This window comes from Hyla sarda, chromosome 9 (genome assembly GCF_029499605.1).
Source record: "Hyla sarda isolate aHylSar1 chromosome 9, aHylSar1.hap1, whole genome shotgun sequence".
NCBI lineage: Eukaryota > Metazoa > Chordata > Amphibia > Anura > Hylidae > Hyla > Hyla sarda.
This window is the reverse complement of record NC_079197.1, coordinates 113,744,954-113,765,364: the sequence shown is the minus strand read 5'-3', so window position 1 is coordinate 113,765,364 and position 20,411 is coordinate 113,744,954. Positions and strand designations below refer to the sequence as shown.

Genomic DNA, 20,411 nt, shown 5'->3' with positions numbered 1-20,411 from the left:
GTGTTTCACGACTTTTCGTTAAAGTTGGATGTGTAAATGATTTTTTTTTCGCTAAAATGCTAGTTTCCCCCAAAATTTTACATTTTTACAAGGGGTAATAGGAGAAAATGCCACCAAAATTTGTAACCCCATCTCTTCTGAGTATGGAAACACCACATATGTGGATGTCAAGCGCTCTGTTGGCGCACTACAATTCTCAGAAGAGAAGGAGTCATATTTGGCTTTTGCAAATCTAATTTTGCTGAAATGGTTTTGGGGGGGCATGTCCCATTTAGGAAGCTCCTATGGTGCCAGGACAGCAAAAAAAAAACCACATAGCATACTATTTTGGAAACTACACCCCTCAAGGAACGTAACAAGGGTTACAGTGAGCCTTAACACCCCACAGGTGTTTCACGACTTTTCGTTAAAGTTGGATGCGTAAATGATTTATTTTTATTTTTTTCACTAAAATGCTAGTTTCCCCCCAATTTTTACAAGGGGTAATAGGAGAAAATACCCACCCAAATTTGTAACCCCATCTCTTCTGAGTATGGAAACACCACATATGTGGATATCAAGCGCTCTGTTGGCGCACTACAATGCTCAGAAGAGAATGAGTCATATTTGGCATTTGCAAATCTAATTTTGCTGAAATGGTTTTGGGGGGGGCATGTCCCATTTAGGAAAAAACCCCACATTGCATACTATTTTGGAAACTACACCCCTCAAGGAACGTAACAAGGGGTACAGTGAGCCTTAACACCCCACAGGTGTTTCACGACTTTTCGTTAAAGTTGGACGTGTAAATGATTTTTTTATTTTTTTTTCACTAAAATGCTAGTTTCCCCCCAAATTTTACATTTTTACAAGGGGTAATAGGAGAAAATGCCACCAAAATTTGTAACCCCATCTCTTCTGAGTATGGAAACACCACATATGTGGATGTAAAGCGCTCTGTTGGCGCACTACAATTCTCAGAAGAGAAGGAGTCATATTTGGCTTTTGCAAATCTAATTTTGATGAAATGGTTTTGGGGGGGCATATCCCATTTAGGAAGCTCCTATGGTGCCAGGACAGCAAAAAAAAAACACATAGCATACTATTTTGGAAACTACACCCCTCAAGGAACGTAACAAGGGCTACAGTGAGCCTTAACACCCCACAGGTGTTTCACGACTTTTCGTTAAAGTTGGATGCGTAAATGATTTATTTTTATTTTTTTCACTAAAATGCTAGTTTCCCCCCAATTTTTACAAGGGGTAATAGGAGAAAATACCCACCAAAATTTGTAACCCCATCTCTTCTGAGTATGGAAACACCACATATGTGGATATCAAGCGCTTTGTTGGCGCACTACTATCCTCAGAAGAGAATGAGTCATATTTGGCTTTTGCAAATCTAATTTTGCTGAAATGGTTTTGGGGGGGGGGGGGGGGGCATGTCCCATTTAGGAAAAAAACCCACAATGCATACTATTTTGGAAACTACACCCCTCAAGGAACGTAACAAGGGGTACAGTGAGCCTTAACACCCCACAGGTGTTTCACGACTTTTCGTTAAAGTTGGACGTGTAAATGATTTTTTTATTTTTTTTTTCACTAAAATGCTAGTTTCCCCCCAAATTTTACATTTTTACAAGGGGTAATAGGAGAAAATGCCCACCAAAATTTGTAACCCCATCTCTTCTGAGTATGGAAACACCACATATGTGGATGTCAAGCGCTCTGTTGGCGCACTACTATCCTCAGAAGAGAAGGAGTCATATTTGGCTTTTGCAAATCTAATTTTGCTGAAATGGTTTTTGGGGGGCATGTCCCATTTAGGAAGCCCCTATGGTGCCAGGACAGCAAAAAAAAACACATGGCATACTATTTTGGAAACTACACCCCTCAAGGAACGTAACAAGGGGTACAGTGAGCCTTAACACCCCACAGGTGTTTGACGACTTTGGATGTGTAAATATATTTTTTTTTTTACTAAAATGCAGTTTTTCTCAAAATTTTACATTTTTACAAGGTGTAATAGGAGAAAATGTCCCCCAAAATGTGTAACCCCATCTCTTCTGAGTATGGAAGTACCCCATGTGTGGATGTCAAGGGCTCTGCTAGCGCACTACAATTCTCAGAAGGAGTCACATTTTGCTGAAATGGGGGGGCATGTCACATTTAGTGCCAGAACAGCAAAAAAAAAAATTGTAAATACATTTCTTTGGAGTAAGGACATACCTCATATCTGGGCGTAGATCGGCTCTGCTCACTGGTCACGGAGGAACAGGAGGGCAGTCAGGGGCCTGGAGCTTCTAGATAGCTGCCTATGGAGCCAGAACAGTGGGACCCCCCCTCAAGGGGCATTATATGGGGTACACTAATAACTAACAAGGGGTACAGTGGGACTTAAAATGATAAAACAGGTTATGTTCCCAGAATGATGACCCAGAGCATAGCCAAAACTAAAAAAAATATGCCCAACCCAAACCCTATGCTCTGAATCATCATTCTGGGAATGTGACGTGTGTGGCCGTCCCTAACCTGTTGCCTCAAATGCGCACCCCACTGAGGTGGAGAGAGAGCGCTGCGCATTTGAGGCAACATAAAAAGTCCCCGATGATAGTGACTCAGTGACCCATGACCCATTTTTGGAAAAAATACCCCCTGAGGTCTTATCAGTTTTTTTTTTTAGTTTTTTTTTATGAAATAGTTTTTTGGGGCAATTTAGTGGTTTTATGGGGTTAAAATTTGGAATGTACTCTGGACTTGGTACATTGGGGTCAAATTATGGAAAATTTTAATGAAGAGGGAAAATGTAGTACTCCATGGAAGTGTGATACTCCCTGAAGCAGTCCTTAATGCAGAGGCCCGGATGATCGGGGCAAGTGTCACATTGAGTGGTGGTGTCCTTCCGTATCCCCCTCCTGTTACACACTCTGCATTTTTTCTGGGATCGTCCCTTCTTTCCAGTGTGGGGGACCTCACCTGGAAAGTGTTGGCCTGGGACGATCCTGGCACCTATTACTCCAGTTTCTTGGGAAGTCCAGCCTGCTCTTTCCCAGTCAGCAAAGATCAGGACCTTTAGGACTTCTTCTTGGAACTGGAGGTATGTCCCTGTGTTGCCAGCGTTCCGGTACAGTACAAAAGAGTTGTACATGGCAACCTGTACCATGTAGACCGCAACTTTTTTGTACCATACACGTGTTTTCCGCATGGCCATGTATGGCTTGAGGACTTGATCTGAGAGATCAACTCCCTCCATATACTGATTGTAGTCCAGAATACAATCAGGCTTGAGGACCGTTGTTGTGGTTCCTCGCACAGGGACAGGTGAGCTGCCGTTACCATGAATAGTGGTCAGCATAAGGACATCCCTCTTATTCTTATACTTGACCAGCAACAGGTTTTCATAGGTAAGGGCACGGGACTCACCCTTGGGAATAGGTGTCTGGATCAAATTTAGAGGGAGGCCTCTCTGATTCTTCCGCACGGTCCCACAAGTGGACGTGGATCTGGCGGCAAGGGATGTGAAGAGAGGGATGCTGGTATAAAAGTTGTCCACGTACACGTGGTAACCCTTATCCAGCAATGGGTACATAAGGTCCCAAACGATTTTTCCGCTAACACCCTTAGTGGGTAGGCTCACACGTAGTGTATATGACGCTGTATATCTTTATATAATAAATATACGTCTTCATTTTTCTAGTTGTATTGCGCAATAAAAGCGGGGGACGGCTCGCTGCGCCCCCCTGCCGCCTCAATATTACCCGCTCTGCCCCTCTCTCTAAGAAGATACAAAACTATTCACACTCACGTGCTAGCAAAGCTGTGTCATAGAACTAGAAGAATAAAGACATAAAACTCTGTAAGTACTACATCAATTCACATAAGTGACCCCTCATTGTAACACCGGCCAACGGCACTATAACAAAATATACTGGATTTAGTGCGGTTGAAAAGTCGGTCAATATCTCTTTAACCCCTTAACGACACAGGACGTATATTTACGTCCTGCGCCTGCTCCCGCGATATGAAGCGGGGTCGCACTGCGACCCTGCATCACATCGCGTCGGTCCCGGCGCTCATCAACGGCCGGGACCCGCGGCTAATACCACACATCACCGATCGCGGCAATCTGCGGTATTAACCTTATAGAAGCGGCGGTCAAAGCTGACCGTCGCTTCTAAAGTGAAAGTATCCCGGCTAGTCAGTCGGGCTGTTCGGGACCGCCACAGTGAAATCGCGGCATCCCGAACAGCTTACAGTACACTGGGAGGTCCCTTACCTGCCTCCTCGGTGTCCGATCGACGAATGACTGCTCCGTGCCTGAGATACAGGCAGGAGCAGTCAAGCGCCGATAACACTGATCACAGGCGTGTTAATACACGCCAGTGATCTGTGTAAGAGATCAGTGTGTGCAGTGTTATAGGTCCCTTTGGGACCTATAACACTGCAAAAAAAAAGTTAAAAAAAAGTGTTAATAAAGGTCATATAACCCCTTCCCTAATAAAAGTTTGAATCACACCCCTTTTCCCATAAAAAAAAATAAAACAGTGTAAATAAAAATAAACATATGTTGAATCGCCACGTGCGTAAATGTCCGAACTTTAAATATATATTGTTAATAAACCGCACTGTGAATGGCGTACACGTAAAAAATTCCAAAGTCTAAAAAAGCTATTTTGGTCACTTTTTATACCATTAAAAAATGAATAAAAAGTGATCAAAAAGTCCGATCAAAACAAAAATTGTACCGATAAAAACTTCAGATCACGGCGCAAGAAATGAGTCCTCATACCGCCCTGTACGTGGAAAAATAAAAAAGTTATAGGGGTCAGAAGATGACATTTGTAAACGTATACATTTTCCTGCATGTAGTTATGATTTTTTCCAGAATACGACAAAATCAAACCTATATAAGTAGGGTATCATTTTAACTGTATGGACCTACAGAATAATGATAAGGTGTCATTTTTACCGAAATATGCACTGCGTAGAAACGGAAGCCCCCAAAATTACGAAATGGCGTTTTTTCTTCGATTTTGTCGCACAATGATTTTTTTTCCATTTCGCCGTGGATTTTTGGGTAAAATGACTAATTTCATTGTAAAGTAGAATTGGTGACGCAAAAAATAAGCCAACCAACCATAATTTTCAGAGGCCATTTTAAAAATGAAAGAAGCCATCTGATTGGTTGCTATGGGCAACTGCTCCACTTTTTCCTCTGCACAGGTTTTGATAAACCACTCTAATTGAGCTCAATGGTCAGTGCTGAAGTCTTGTAGGGGGGCACATTGGGTGCACAGGGGATAATTGGGGTAAAAGTAGGGAACAGAGGCAGAACTCGAGTCCTATAGGTCCCAGGACATATTTAGCATTTCCCCTGAGGTAAGATAAATAATCCTATTTAGGACACTAATACTATGGGGACACTATTTATCAAGCATTGTGTACCAGTTTTCTGGGAAATGTTGCACTATTGTTTCCTGTCTTTGACGTTGCAGACACGTTTATCACGTTTCCAAGTTTTCGCTGTGCTGATCACTTTTTCATTTTTGTCCTAGCATAAGAAGGCAGGATTTAAGTGTCATGGATATTCCAACATATTATATGCAAGTAATCTGTTTGCACGACCCAAATCCACACACAATAAGAGACTTCAAAACCACATAACAAAGTGCACTAAAAATTGTGCAAAGTTATTTGCAGGGAAATGATACATTTTGTGTAATTAAAACTGGCATGAAGGAAAAAGGGCGAGCTCCCAAAAAAAAAAAAAAAAAAAAAGGGGGGGGGGGAACCACAAATAATACATTTCCCCTTTGTTTTCAATTTATGTTGGAAACCCGTATTGTATATCATACCCTATTAACTGATGCATATTTATTTTACTAATACAACTGTGTACTGTGGCTACCATATTATGGTGGACAGCGGGTGGAGGTCACAGGTGAGCAGGTCCACCGGCCTTTCCCGTAACCCTCTTGCTCCCCCTTCTGCCATACAGACATCTCCCTCCTGTGCCCACCACTAGTATCGCTGACAGGCTTCTTACCTGTCTTTTGCTGGCTGCCCATGAGACTTCCCTGCTCTACTATCTGATCCAGTGTTTCCCAACCATGGTTCCTCCAGGTGTTCCACGACTACAACTACCAGCATGCCCAAAGGCTGTCCAGGCATGCTGGGAGTTGTAGTTTAGGAACATCTGGAGGCACCCTGGTTGGCAAACACTGATCTAATCACTTCCACTTTCATACAGGAAGATCCAGATAGTAAATGTAAGTTAAGGAATCGCATTTGCAGTGTAAGGCTGGGTTCACACCACATTTTTTGCAATACAGTTCCTGTATCAGGTTTTTAATAACAAATGGATTCCTCAAAACCTGACTAAACTGTATCAAAACATGTGTACAAATTTTAATCCGTATACGGTTGAAAAATGATGTCCGGTTGCATCCGTTTTTTAAGAAAAAAAATAAGGTATACGTTTTTAACTTTTCACTCCATTATGAATAAAGTTTCACTTGTTTGAAATTCCAAGAAAAAAACTGTGCAATGTCAAAAACCGTATGGTGAAAACCGGATGGAACCGTACGCACATACGGTTCTGTTGGGTTCCGATTGACTCCCATGTAAAAAAAATAAAACGTATACGGTTTAATACGGTTTTTCACAGAGACCAAAAACCGTGGTAGGCTACGGTTTTGGTTACGGGGAAAAAAAACTGACAAAACCGTTCATGATGTAAAACGGACACAACCGAATGTATCTTTTGGCTTACGGTTTTCAATACGGTTCAGTACGGTTTTCAAATTGAAAACGTATACGGGTACTGTGAACCCAGCTTTACTTCTCCAAAACACAACCTCTTCGAGAAGACCACCCTCATATCCAGAGCAGATCTTGTGTGATTAATTTCCACACCACCATACATTATACATAGTGGTCTTATTTTAAGAAGACCACCCCCACAGAAAACCTATTTAAAATGGAATTTTGGGTGGTCTTCTCCTAGAGGTTTCACTGTATTATTTAGAACAAAACATATCATCTAATGAAAATAAAGACACAGACACAATAATGTAGAGTGGAAAAAATGACATTTTATTTTAGTTCTAGTAGGGGGATACTGGGGATACTGCAAATTTCAGAAATGTGTGTTATGTTTTATTTTGCTATGTGTGAAATATAAATGTATAGGCAAAGCCTTATTATATACTGTGTTGATCCAAAGGAAGGCGAAAACCCCCTTGAGGAAAGAGCCAATTATCCTTATGTAAGGGGGGAAAATTCCTTCCTGACCCCAAATATGGCGATCGGAACAAGTCCCAGGATCAAAAGCCAGTACCTGACCTATCTAATATGGAAAACTAATATGTATTATTTTATATAAAGTTTTATTATTTATTTTTATACATTGCTATTTGTGGGAATATTTCCTAATTATGGCCGAGATGATCCCAAGGAAGGCAAAACCCCCTTGAGGAATAAGCCAATTGTCCTCAAAGGGGAAAAATTCCTTCCTGACCCCAAATATGGCGATCGGAACAAGTCCCAGGATCAAAGCCGATGTCTACCCCTATCTGTTGTGTGTGTCTGTGTGTATGTGTCTATACTATCTATATATGTACCTGTGTGTATATTTCTATCTACCTGTATGTGTGTGATCCTAATGTATGTGTGATGATGTGTGATACTTACCGGCCTGTGCTGAGGTGTTACAAGCACAGGCCTCTCCTGGGTGCAGAGGGTCTTCAGAAGGTGCCAGATATTGATGGATGTAGAGCTAAGATCCAGGGTAACATCTTGATGGAAATCTGCAGCACTCAGATGGTAGAGATGGCACAGAGCTCTGGGCCGTGGGCTGATCTTACCATTCCCAGCTTGGAGCTATGAAAGAGAATCCTTCCAAGGGGTGAAGAGCTGTCTCTACCTCTGGCCACGGCAGGTGTCCCTTCTTCAGAGCTGCCTTGAATGGTGTAAATGGTGGCTGTGTTCTCCTCTGCTCCAGTTCCTCCCAGTTGATGGTGGTGAAGAATGGGTGGTCTCTGATGCTCCTGTTCACACCCAGCCGCTTCTCAGGATTCTTGCGCAGCAGTTGCTTGATCAGATGTTTCAGGTCAGCAGGGAGCCAAGTTGGAATATTAGGCTTCTCTCTGGTGATGGAATTGCGAGACATTTCTCTGTTGCAGCCAAAGTAGAATGGGGAACGTCCTGCTGACATCCGGGATACAACAATCCCCAGGCTCCACCAGTCAACTGCTGCATAGTAGTCCTTCCTCTGGAGCACCTCTGGGGCCATGTAAGGTAATGTGCCCGTCACTCCTTGGATCTTGTTGGAGAAGGTGACACCATCTTGGGCAACTCCGAGATCTATGATGCGGATGTGTCCATCTTTATCCAGCATGATGTTATCTGGCTTGATATCTCTGCAATGAAAGAAGAAAAAAGATTGATAAATAAAAAACAAAAGTAAAAATAGGCAAAATTCACCGATGGAAATGTGATGTCCCAGTACAGGACATGGTCCTGCACTACACTTAGGCCCTGTCAGGTTGAGTCCCTCGGTGACCTGGGGGCTCTCCTGCACTGCCCCCCCTGCTGTTATTATAGTGTTATTTAATGTAATAGGATTATAGTTAGTATGTCAATGTATAGTCAGTATTAGGGACCTTTGGAGGACTCCAGTAAATGTCTAAAGGACCTGTGAAATGTCACATGTTATGTTTATGTTATCACATGTTACTCAGAAGGCACAGGTTAACACATGACCTGCAGCTTGACCAATGGGCTTTGGCTCAGCCCCTCTATATAAGGCCATTACAATTCTCTCTCTTTTGCTCATCCATCACGTTACTGAGACCAGCAAACACCAGAAATCTCAGTAGGGCTGCAACGATTATTCGATAAAATCAATGAAATTCAATAGCAGGATTCGTTGTTGACGAATCCCATTATCGAATAATCGTCCGATTCGTTGTCTGGGTGCTGGCAGTCATAAGGCTTCTGTGGGTGTGTGGTTAGATGCTAGGCTGCACCACCGCAGCCTCTGTTCAAGTCCCTGTCCCACCCTCCGCTGACCCACTGCTCACCAATCATGTGTGCTGCTGCTTCTCACCTCCCCTTCAAACTTCAAACTGTAAAATTCAAACTCCCTGCCGTTCTTAATGAGTGCAGGAGATTGCACATGTGTAGTGTAACCATGGTGACCATACAGCTAAGAATATACCACTGTATGTGCAGGGAGGGAGAAGGAGGAAGGCTGTTAGGTCTATGTATATGTGTGATTGTGTGCATGTACCAGAGTTGAGTGTGTGTGTGTAGTAGAGCCGAGTGTGTGTGTATGCAGCAGAGTTGAGTGTCTTAAGTGTGTATGTCACAGAGCTGTATGTGAGTGTGTGTATGCAGCAGAGCTGAGTGTGTGAGTGTGTATATGTAGCAGAGTTTAGTGTGTGTATGCAGCAGAGTTGAGTGTATGTATGTGGCAGAGCTGAGTGTGTGTATGCAGCAGAGTTGAGTGTGTGATTGTGTGTATTTAGCGGAGCTGAGTGTGTGTATGTGGCAGAATGAGTGTGTGAATGTGTGTATGTAGCAGAGCTGAGTGTATGAAAGTGTGTATGTAGCAGAGCTGAGTGTGTGAATGTGTGTATGTAGCAGAGCTGAGCATGTGATTGTGTGTATGTAGCAGAGCTCAGTGTGTGAGTGTGTGTATATAGCTGAGTGTGTGTATGTAGCTGTGTGTGTATGTAGCATAGTTGAGTGTGTGAGTGTGTGTAGCAGAGTTGAGTGTGTGAGTCTGTGTATGTAGCAAAGACTAGTGTGTTAGTGTGTGTATGTAGCAGAGCTGAGTGTGTGTATGTAGCAGAGCTGAATGTGTGAGTGTGTGTATGTAGCAGAGTTCAGTGTGTGAGTGTGTGTATTTAGCAGAGTTGAGTGTATGTATGTAGCAGGGCTGAGTATGTGTGTATGTAGTAGAGTTGAGTGTGTGATTGTGTATATGCAGCAGAGTTGAGTATGTGATTGTGTAAATGCAGCAGAGCTGAGTGTGTGATTGTGTAAATACAGCATAGCTGAGTGTGTGATTGTGTAAATGCTGCAGGCTGAGGGTGTGAGTGTGTATCTAGCAGAGCTAAGTGTGTGCGTAGTCATGCCTGCACATAATCACACATTCAGCTCTGCTCCATACCCATGTCGCACACTAATTTCTGTTACCAGGGAGCCTCCAGCTTTTGCAAAACTGCAACACCCAGCATGCCAAGTTTTGCAACACTTGGAGGCATTCTGGTTGGTAAACACTGATATAGAGGTAAGGGGACAGATTGTTCAGCAAAATTGCATATTTTTTTTAAACCCAGACATTGCTCTGCACATACCCCCATGTGTATAGCAATATATAAATATATATATATATATATATATATATATATATATATATATATATACACACACTTCAATACCCATGGGTGCATGCGCAGAGCATTGCACCCTTGTGTCTGTAATACACACACTAGGATGCAATGCTCTGCACATACCCCCATGTGTATAGTAGTGTAAGTGTGTACTACATAGAGAAAAAAAAGTTGTAGAGAAAAAAAGTCGGCAACTCACCGGTCTTCTTCTTAAGTTTTATTGATACTCACATAATAGTTACAGGAGAGGGACAGTGTGGGGGGAGGGGTACAGCAGGCAACGGTAGCCGTTTCTCACAGGTTAGTGCTTCATCTGGCCTATACTCAGGTCTGGATTGCAGGTACATTTATTCAGGTATTAGACACACCTTCCTCCAATCACCTTAGACTCATTTCGAATCACGTGGTTAAAAACAATGACAAAAAGGGAGACATAAGAGAGGAGTGATCAAGCATTAAAGACATGCTGCCATATCTATTCTATCATTAAGACCTAAAGGGTCGGTGGCATTAGTTTTTATTATCCAGTGTGCTTCTCTTTTTAATAGTTTATTTTCCGTTCTAACTCCAGCTGAGGGGTAGACACGTTCTAATCCTATAAATGTAACACTTCTGAGTTGCCATTGTGCGATTCTATTACTTGGGATATGAGGCGAGGGGCGCCTTTTCTGGTGTGGATAGAATAAAATGTTCTCTAATACGTGTGAACAGGTTTCTAATTGTTTTGCCTGGAAGGCTTCAAATCTACAGTCATTCCAGTGAGTCAAGCCTATGTCCGCTGTCACTATCCACAGTCTAGTCAAGCCTCAACTCAATTCTACTACAAGTATAGCTGATCCCAGCAAGCTGCGAGGTCCTTCTGTGTTCCTGGCCACCTCTCTGGGATTCTGGCCTAGCTGTGAAGATAATAACACCTATCTGACCTCAGTAAAGCCTCTGTTAAAACATAACCTGGTAGTGGACTCTCATTTCACTGCCTTGCTATTGGAATAGCGGAGCTGCTGCTTGGGTGGTTCCGGTACCCAAAAACCACTCTGGCATCATGAACAATAGGGGTTAAGAACACCTTGCCCCTGGAGTTAATACCATCTTGCCTCATCCACCTACACCGCTACACCCTGTGGTCCTGCCATCACCGTGGGTCACCACAGAAAGTTGGGTGCATTATTTACAATATGACAAGGAGAAAGGTGTGGGGAAGTTATACATACCGGTGGACGATGTTCTGTCTGTGAAGGAACTGGAGGCCACATGCAATCTCAGCTGTGTAAAACCTTACTGTGTCGGTGTTCAGACTGCTGCACATTCTGAGCAAAGCCTCCAGGCTGCCGCCGGACAGATACTCGGTGATGAAGAAGGCATTGTCCTGAGACTGCTGTGCAGCAAACAGGTGACACAGGAACGGGCAGTCTCGGGCCAGCATGAGTATCCGTCGCTCTCTCTGTAGGGTTGCTGCATTGTTCGCTGTTTTGGTGATTCCTTTTATGGCGACGTAGTTGTTTCGGCCGGGGACTGATGCCAGGCCCACCTGAAAGAAACCAAAGGGAGCAATTGAGCAAATGGAAGACTATGAGAAATATTATGTATTTACAATACCACATAGGTATAACTATGGGAAATATTATGTATTTACAATACCACATAGGTATAACTATGGGAAATATTATGTATTTACAATACCTCATAGGTATACCTATAAGAAATATTATGTATTTACAATACCACATAGGTATAACTATGGGAAATATTATGTATTTACAATACCACATAGGTATAACTATGGGAAATATTATGTATTTACAATACCACATAGGTATAACTATGGGAAATATTATGTATTTACAATACCACATAGGTATAACTATGGGAAATATTATGTATTTACAATACCACATAGGTATAACTATGGGAAATATTACGTATTTACAATACCACATAGGTATAACTATGGGAAATATTATGTATTTACAATACCACATAGGTATAACTATGTGAAATATTTTCCTCTATTTCCAATACCACATAGGTATGACTAGAGCCAACCGTAGATAGGGACTGTGTGGTGATGGTCTGTTTTATTTCCATAAGTGAATCCTAGGTGCATTAAGATGTAGTAAGGATGTAATGAATACAAGTATCACAGGAGAAAACCCCAACATAATAACATCATAGCTCCCCTAACCCCCACATTACTGTGCATCAAATAAGCTTCATCCCCCCAACCCCCACATTACTGTGTATCATATCAGCCTCATCACCTACCCAACCCCCATATTACTGTGTATCATATCAGCCTCATCACCCCCTCAACCCCCACATTACTGTGGATCATTGCTGCCTCATCACCAGCTGGTTTTGGAGGGTAGATCAGGCTTGGGTGGTCTATGACTCCCTATGCATAGATTAGCATCCCAAGTATGGGCCACTGCGAAAAATCTTCTCACATATATTGACATCATGTTAGATAGACAACTGTGGTCTGATCCCCTGCTGCCCCACTTTTCTACGACATTGGACCCTCAGTTCTGGAGATCCCATGGGTTTCTCACTGTAGATAATGTACATGATGGTACTGGATTTAGGGACTTTCAATATTTCCAAGATAATTAGGACATCCCACGACAAGCTTTATAAAGACCTCCAGCTCACACACGTATTCTTGCTACAATTCCCGGCTTCTTCCGCACCCTTCTCTCACTTCCCCATTATAGGTGTTTTTAAGTCACAAGGCCCTAGGAGCCTAATATCTGCTCTCTATACCACCCTGTTAAGTGCTAAGATGGAGGGGGATCCACTTCTAGTGGAGCCATGTTGTAAAGCAATCATACCTGACTTGACTGAAGAGGAGTGGAGTGATGCTCTATCTTCTCACCTGTATGTTTCTCCCTCTATTAATAACAAACTCATCCAACTATGTGTGCTCCATCAGTCTTACCTCACTCCAATTTGACTTGTCTGGATGGGCAGACGTTTGACCTCGGATTGTCATAGATGTGGTGCCGGGGAGTCAGACTACCTGCATATGATGTGGTCCTGTCCAGCCATTAGTGATTTTTGGAATGGAGTTGTACAATTTGTGAGAACCCTGCTGAATCGCCAGGTACAAATGGATAATAAACTGTGCCTATTGGGCCTTTTTGATGAGGAACAATGGAAGCACAGTGAAATTTATTTCCTTAGGGAGGTACTATTTTTAGCCCGCAAGGCCATAGCCCTGCACTGGATGGATCCAAGAGTCCCAACCCTCTCTGGCTGGAAGGCTTTGGTTAATATGGCTGTGAATTATGAATATTTGGTCAACAAGCACAAGAACCCCTCCAAATTCTATAAAACATGGTCCTCATGGTGTGCTCCTCCACAGGAAAGCTATAATGTTTCACGCTTCTTGGCTCTCAGGGATCAACTAAGCCCACCCCCGCCATGATCTCCCCTTTGCCATTCTTATGTACTCTCTTTTCTACCCCGTTAGATCTATTTGGAACCCGGTATTTTTCTCCAAAACACCTCCCCCCTTCCCACCCTTGTATTTTTCTTTTTGTTTGTCCTTCTCTCTATCTTGTTGTCGAGTGAGCGTTGTCTGTCTACATGTATGTCCAGTCGCTGGACTTTCTTGAGACCCACTGTCTTGTGTCTGTCGAGTCTCATCTTGTGTTTTTCCATGTATTGGAGTTTGCAATTGTTCAGATTAGGATGTATGTGTTCACCTCTTTTATTGCACCTGTTCACCTCACCTGACCTGCCGGTCAGGATTATGCAGTCTCCTGTTTTCATGCCTTATATTGTCTATGATTCTGTTGTACATATACATTACAATAAAGTCAGTTAAAAAAAAATTCCAACCCAAGTAACGATAATTAAACAATTAAGATCCCCCATATAAGGCCCCCTACCCCTGGCCAGAGAGCTTTTTTTCAGCCCTGTGTTGGACAGTGGGATGGCTGCAGGCTCTTGTGTATATGTTCGTATTTAGCTGGGGCTGCACTGCTCCTGCAGTGTGGTCCAGGCTATGTTTTTGCCGGCTTCTGTGCTGTGGTGCGCTCTCGGCGCCGTGCCTGCACCCAGAAGTGCCTCATTTGACAACTTCCGGTTTTGGCTGGTGGTGTTTTTTTTTTCTGTTTTATAGACAGAAATATTTTTTCTGTCTTAGCGATCCCCTTCCCCTTCTTGTTGGGAAGGAAGATCTATGTAGAAATTGTATTTTCTTATGCTGTCTTTCAGTTTTACAATGATACACTGTATGGGGCGAGGCTTAATATTTTTGGTGCACCGGGCGCCTAATTAAACTGTCTCTGCCACCATTGCAGCCTTTTACTGCTGTATTGGCTCTAGAGTACAGTTCACTAGTGACCTGTTTGTTCTATTGTTTTAATACCTTTTCTCTGTATTTTTCACTTTCCTGCTTTGCAGTTGTTTATTATTATTCAATCTTTTTTTCCCTCTCTTCCAGATGGCTTCTCCACCGTGAAGTTATCCACACCCTGGCCGTAAATCCACGTCCAAAAGATGTCATCTTACCTGTGTGGATTGTGGAACCCTGTTGCCGGACTCCTATGAGTTTAATAGGTGTCCTGGGTGTTGTGCACCTCCTAATCCTGCTGAACCTACTATTCAGGCCATGTTTATATGGATGAAGGAGTTCATGGGAAACTCCATTAGGGTACGTTCACACATACGGAGATTTGATGCGTAGCATTTGATGTACAGGATTTTCTGCTGCAGATTTCAATGTAAACTATATGACTGAGCACATCTTCTAATCTGTAGTTACAAATACTGCGCATCAAATCTGCACAGGATCCTGTATGTCTGAACGTACCCTTATGGACATTAAAAATATGCTTTCCGCAAAGAAAGCTAGAATGTCTTTCTCTACTCCTATGCCTATGGCGGAAGATTCCATTGTGCCTGTTGAAGATCATTCAGCTAGCTCTGGAGAGGAGGACGTTTCCTTTCACTTTCCTGCTGAGAAAACGCAAAGGCTATTATGATGCATCTGGTCGGGGGACCAGGATGGTGATCAAGGGGAAGCTCCAGCATCCACCTCTAGGGGGCCAAATGCTTTCAAAATTTAGGAGTCACTATGGAAACCTTTGCTCACTGAGTGGAAGAATCTGGAGAAAGCTGCCGTTCTCACAAAGAGATGTAAAATGATGTTTCCCCTGTCAAAGAAAGAGACGGACCAGTGGGTACCACCACCACCAAAAGTGGACATGGCTATTGCCAATTTATCCAAGAGGACTTTGGGTCCCTCTGACCATGGGAGTAATCTTCAGGATACTCTGGACAGAAAAGCAGAGTGTACCCTACGGCACAACTATTCGACAGCCTCTATGTCCACCTCTGTGGCTATTGCCACATCTGAAGTGGCCAATTTTGTTCAGACCCTGTTATTCCGGATACAGTCCAACATTGATGGAGGAATCGCCAGATATTCTTCCATCAATAATTCAAGAGGCGGCCGTCACGCCCCCTCCCATAGATTTGCATTGAGGGGGTGGGGCGGGGCGTGACGTCACATGGGGCAGAGTCACAACGTCACAATACTTAGGCCCCATGGTCGTAAAGCTTCACACTCGGAGCCTCCAGCGCTGTGGAGAGCTCACACAGGTGGGTAAAAAATGATAGATTGCGGGGGTCCCCAGCGGTGGTACCCCCATGATCAGACATTTTCTCCCCTATCATTTGGATATGGGATAAGATGTCTTCGGGCCAGAGTATCCCTTTAAGCCACCCGTCAGCTGTTCATATCAAGGGAGATCTTAACCTAGTGGTGGATTCAGGTTAATGGTTCCTGAATTTAGACATCTTCAAGAAGATTACGCTACATGAAGTATGCCAGAGATTGATTTTATGGTAACTAATCGAAATGCCAAAATGAACAGGTTCTGCTCCCTGTGCAGGGAAAACAATTTTGTGGCGATAGACGCTTTGTCCATTCTATGAAGGTTCAGGCCGGCCTACATATTCCCTCCTATTTCCATGAGACCAAGCATAATGGTGAAAATAAGGCAGAACCAAACCTCAATGATTGCCATCATGCCATTTTGGCCAAAGAAGTCATGGTTTACCCAGCTCAGATGAGCCGAGGGACCTATTGGTGACTTCATCTAACACAGGGCCTGCTGTATCAGGACACAGGTCCCTGACGAAATATGACGGGACTCAGTCTGACAACATGGAGATTGACAGGTCCTTACTAGAAGCTAGTGGACTTTCTACGGATGTCTTGGGAACTATTGCACATTCCAGAGAGGAGACAGCCAACAAGGCTTACGCCAAAATAAACTGGATTTTTCTCCAGTGGTGTTTCGCTAAAGAGTTTGTAGCCTCAGCATAAAATTTTAACATAAATGTGTTTTCCCTTAGTCCTAACAGCAGCACACAAATTTCCAATCCTTATTTGTTTGTTCTTGCTATAAAGCACTCTGACCAGGGGGAGAGGGCCACAATTGTTTTATGGGTGACCAAATTATTACTTGGGCTAGAATTTTATTACATTTTCATCTGTCCTGCCAGCTACACAGAGGAGAAACCCCCCTCCTGTGGTTCTGTTAGGACTAAGAGAAAACAAATTTACGAAAAAAATGTACACTTTGTGGCGATTTTTTTTTAAAGAAAACAGCAATTTTGTAACGTTTGGGGGGGGGGGGGTTGTTTATAGACAGTGCACTTTACAGTACAACTGACAGGTTATCTTCATTCTGTGGGTCAATATGATTAAAATGATACCCATAGTTACTGCTTTTCTATTATTGTACTGCTTTTAATAGAAATCTAATTTGTTTAACAAAGTAAGTATGTTTACATTTTTCTTATCCTGACCCTTATTATTTTTTCATATATGAGGCTGTATGAGGATTTTTTGCACCCTGATCTGTAGTTTTTGTTGATATCACTTTTGCATATATGTGACTTTTTTATTCCATTGTTTCTGAGATGTGGTGTCACCAGAATATAATGCACAAGTGGTACCAGGAAAAACTACAGATCACAGCGCCTGTATATTATATAAAAAAATATTACAACACTCCATAGAATAGTGAAAAGGTGGTCTTTTATTTTATCACATCACTGCAACATTTCAGCTTCTCAGTGAAGCCTTTTACAAGCATGTTCACACATCACTAAGGGGCTGTATATGCCCAGATACATAGGGACAAAACCTATGCAGATGAACACTTTACCAGTTGCCCATAACAACCAATCAGATTGCTTCTTTCATTTTTTAGAGGCCTTTTTAAAAATGAAAGAAGCCATCGGACTGGTTGCTATGGGCAACTAGACATTTTTTCCTAAGCACAGGTTTTGATAAATCTCCTTATAATATACAAATAAAGTACAATACCAAACACTATAACATGTATATTCATCATACATATATAAAGACAATTCATCATGGTGACATTATATATTCAATACATGTGAAATACATATAAGTTCAGAATTGTGTCAGTGAATAAAAAAAAATAGATAAATGGCTAAAAAAGATAACTACAGATAAATAAACATACAGGGGGAGATTCATCAAAACCTGTCCAGAGGAAAAGTTGCCCAGTTGCCCATAGCAACCAATCAGATCGCTTTTTTCAGTTTGCAGAGGCCTTGTTAAAAATGAAAGAAGCGATCTGATTGGTTGCTAAGGGCAAATTGGCAACTTTTCCTCTGGACAGGTTCAGATAAATCTCCTTATAGTAAACAAACAAAGTGCAATACCAAACAATATAACATGTATATTCATCATACGTATATAAAGACAATTCATCATGGTGGCATTATGGCCCAGATTTATCAAACTGTGTGAGAGAAAAAATGGAGTGATTTTCCGATAGCAACCAATCACAGCTCAGCTATCACTTTACCAGAGCTTGTTAACTGAGCTGTGATTGGTTGCTGTGGAAAAATCTCTCCACTTTTTCTCTCACTCAGTTTGAAAAATCTGGGTCTATATATTCAATAATTCAATACATGTGAAATACATATCAGTTCAGTATAGTGCCAGTGAATAAAAAAAAAATAGATATATGGCTTTAAAAAGATAACTACAGTGAAATAAACAGGGGGAGATTTATCAAAACCTGTCCAGGGAAAAGTTGCCCAGTTGCCCATAGCAACCAATCAGATCGCCTCTTTCATTTTGCAGGGGCCTTTTTAAAAATAAAAGAAGCGATCTGATTGGTTGCTATGGGCAACTGGGCAACTTTTTCTCTGGACAGGTTTTGATAAATCTTCCCCACAGTATCTGACATAACTGAGTACAACCCCTCACATTTTTGTAAATATTTTATTATATTTTTACAACAACCCCATCAGAATAAAACACAATAGTACAAGAGGCCCAATATGAAATATTTGTAACAGCCTAACATAAGTCAAGTAGGAGTTTATTTTTCTTTTTGCAAACATACTGTACCACAATTCATAATAGTAAGAAGTTATTATATTATTATACACCAACATAACCCTACACAAATGGATCACATATCAATAACAAACCACTTGTAATATGTCTATAAAGAACAGTACACGAGGACTTTGGGGTGACAGTCAATGTTATTTACATGCCTAGGGGCACTATGTATAATATATATGAACCAGACAGTTAAATAACAATGCAACTACCCCCAATCTGCTCTCTAATGCAGTCTAATACCCCTTTCTAGAAGACCAGACATAATATGGAGACTTATTAAAGTGCAGTGTTATATAAGGGCCCGATATCTGTCACACACAGGGATATAAACATTACTGGAGGTCTCTAGTGCTGCAGATATGTGATATATAGGAGTGATCATGGGGGCTGGCTATATACTGGACTGTCTGTTATACACCCCATTATGTACAGCTATCCTCATGAGCATAAGGGCTGAAAACAGAAAGCAATAATATCACATTTATCTACAGAATACAAATGGGAAAAACACATTGACTGTCCCTTTAACAGGAAATAAACTTAAATAAACTTACCACTCCAAAGCTGCCCCTACCCAATACCTGATGGACAGTTAGGTGTGTGATGTTAAATTTGGGGTAGTTGCTTGATGTTCCGGGGTCCTGGCTGGTGCCTGGTCTTGGCTCCTCATCCTCCAATACTCTGGCATCCTCTCCTCTCCTCTTTTTCTCCACCTCCTCACTCTTCTCTTCTCTCTTCTCCTCCTCTTCACCCTCCTCTTCTCTCTTCCTCTTCTGACCTGTCTTCTCCACCTCCTCGCTCCCCTCTTCTCTCTTCCTCTTCTCTTCTCTCTTCTCCTCCTCCTCTTCTCTCTTCCTCTTCTCTACTCTCTTCTCCACCTCTTCACTCTCCTCTTCACTCTTCCTCTCCTCTTCTCTCTTCTCTCCGTTCTCCATCTGCTCCTCTTCCCTCTTCATCTTCTCCTTCTCGCCGTCTCCTCTTCCTCTAGAAGCCGCTATCTCTGGGATCCTGTAGACGTCCGTCCGCTCGGTCCAACTGTGAGTTGTGGGTAAACAACAACAACAGCCGTTGTCCAGGTGACGTGTTGTCATAGAAACATCAGGTGGCACCTGCTGCCAGTGGTCCAGGGACCTGTGCATCCATATACACTGTAATGTGGACATCATGGTGATAGCCTGGCTGGTTCTTGTAGTGCTGTTTTATTAGTAGATGGAGCAGAGTGATGTGACTTTTATGTGTTGTATAGGTTGGCAGTGGTGCCCATAGAGTCTGCTGGAAGGTTATAATAAGGGCGGTTGTGGGGGAATCCAAATGATCCTGGTGCAGGAATAACCAGCTATTGTACCTGCTGCTAATGGTAGGAATAATAAAGCCTTGGAAGGGCCTCTAATGTTCTGCTACATCCAAAAAGTGGTCATCACCCACATACATTAGGTTGTAGGTCCATTGGGCAGTATATATGACATGATACGGCTTTACCATCACTAGGACATTATTTTTAAGCTGAGTATTATGAATTATTTTTTATCATAAAATTTATTGGTGTATAGTCTCCGTTATGAGAGAATGAGATGTTCTATATAAGCTGTAGACAGGTTAATCATTGACTTTGTTGAACCATCT

The 20,411-nt window shown here is 42.3% G+C and overlaps 1 protein-coding gene across 1 annotated transcript; it reads right to left on the bottom strand.

Moving 5' to 3' along the window:
* Positions 1-7,060: 7,060 nt before the first annotated feature.
* On the bottom strand, positions 7,061-19,954 carry LOC130291912 (protein kinase C delta type-like). Its single transcript, XM_056541345.1, has 4 exons — positions 19,343-19,954; positions 11,590-11,906; positions 10,610-10,708; positions 7,061-8,398 (listed from the first exon to the last, which is right to left on the bottom strand). The coding sequence occupies exons 1-4, from the start codon at positions 19,952-19,954 to the stop codon at positions 7,840-7,842; spliced, it is 1,587 nt and encodes a 528-aa protein (XP_056397320.1). The 3' UTR covers positions 7,061-7,839.
* Positions 19,955-20,411: the final 457 nt, after the last annotated feature.

Coding starts and splice junctions, on each gene's coding strand:
- LOC130291912 (XM_056541345.1), bottom strand. CDS start 19,954: ATGATGTCCACATTACAGTGTATATGGATGCACAGGTCCCTGGACCAC. Junction 11,907..19,342: donor GTAGGGGCAGCTTTGGAGTG/GTAAGTTTATTT, acceptor GGTTTCTTTCAG/GTGGGCCTGGCATCAGTCCC. Junction 10,709..11,589: donor AGACAGAACATCGTCCACCG/GTATGTATAACT, acceptor CCTGCAATCCAG/ACCTGAGTATAGGCCAGATG.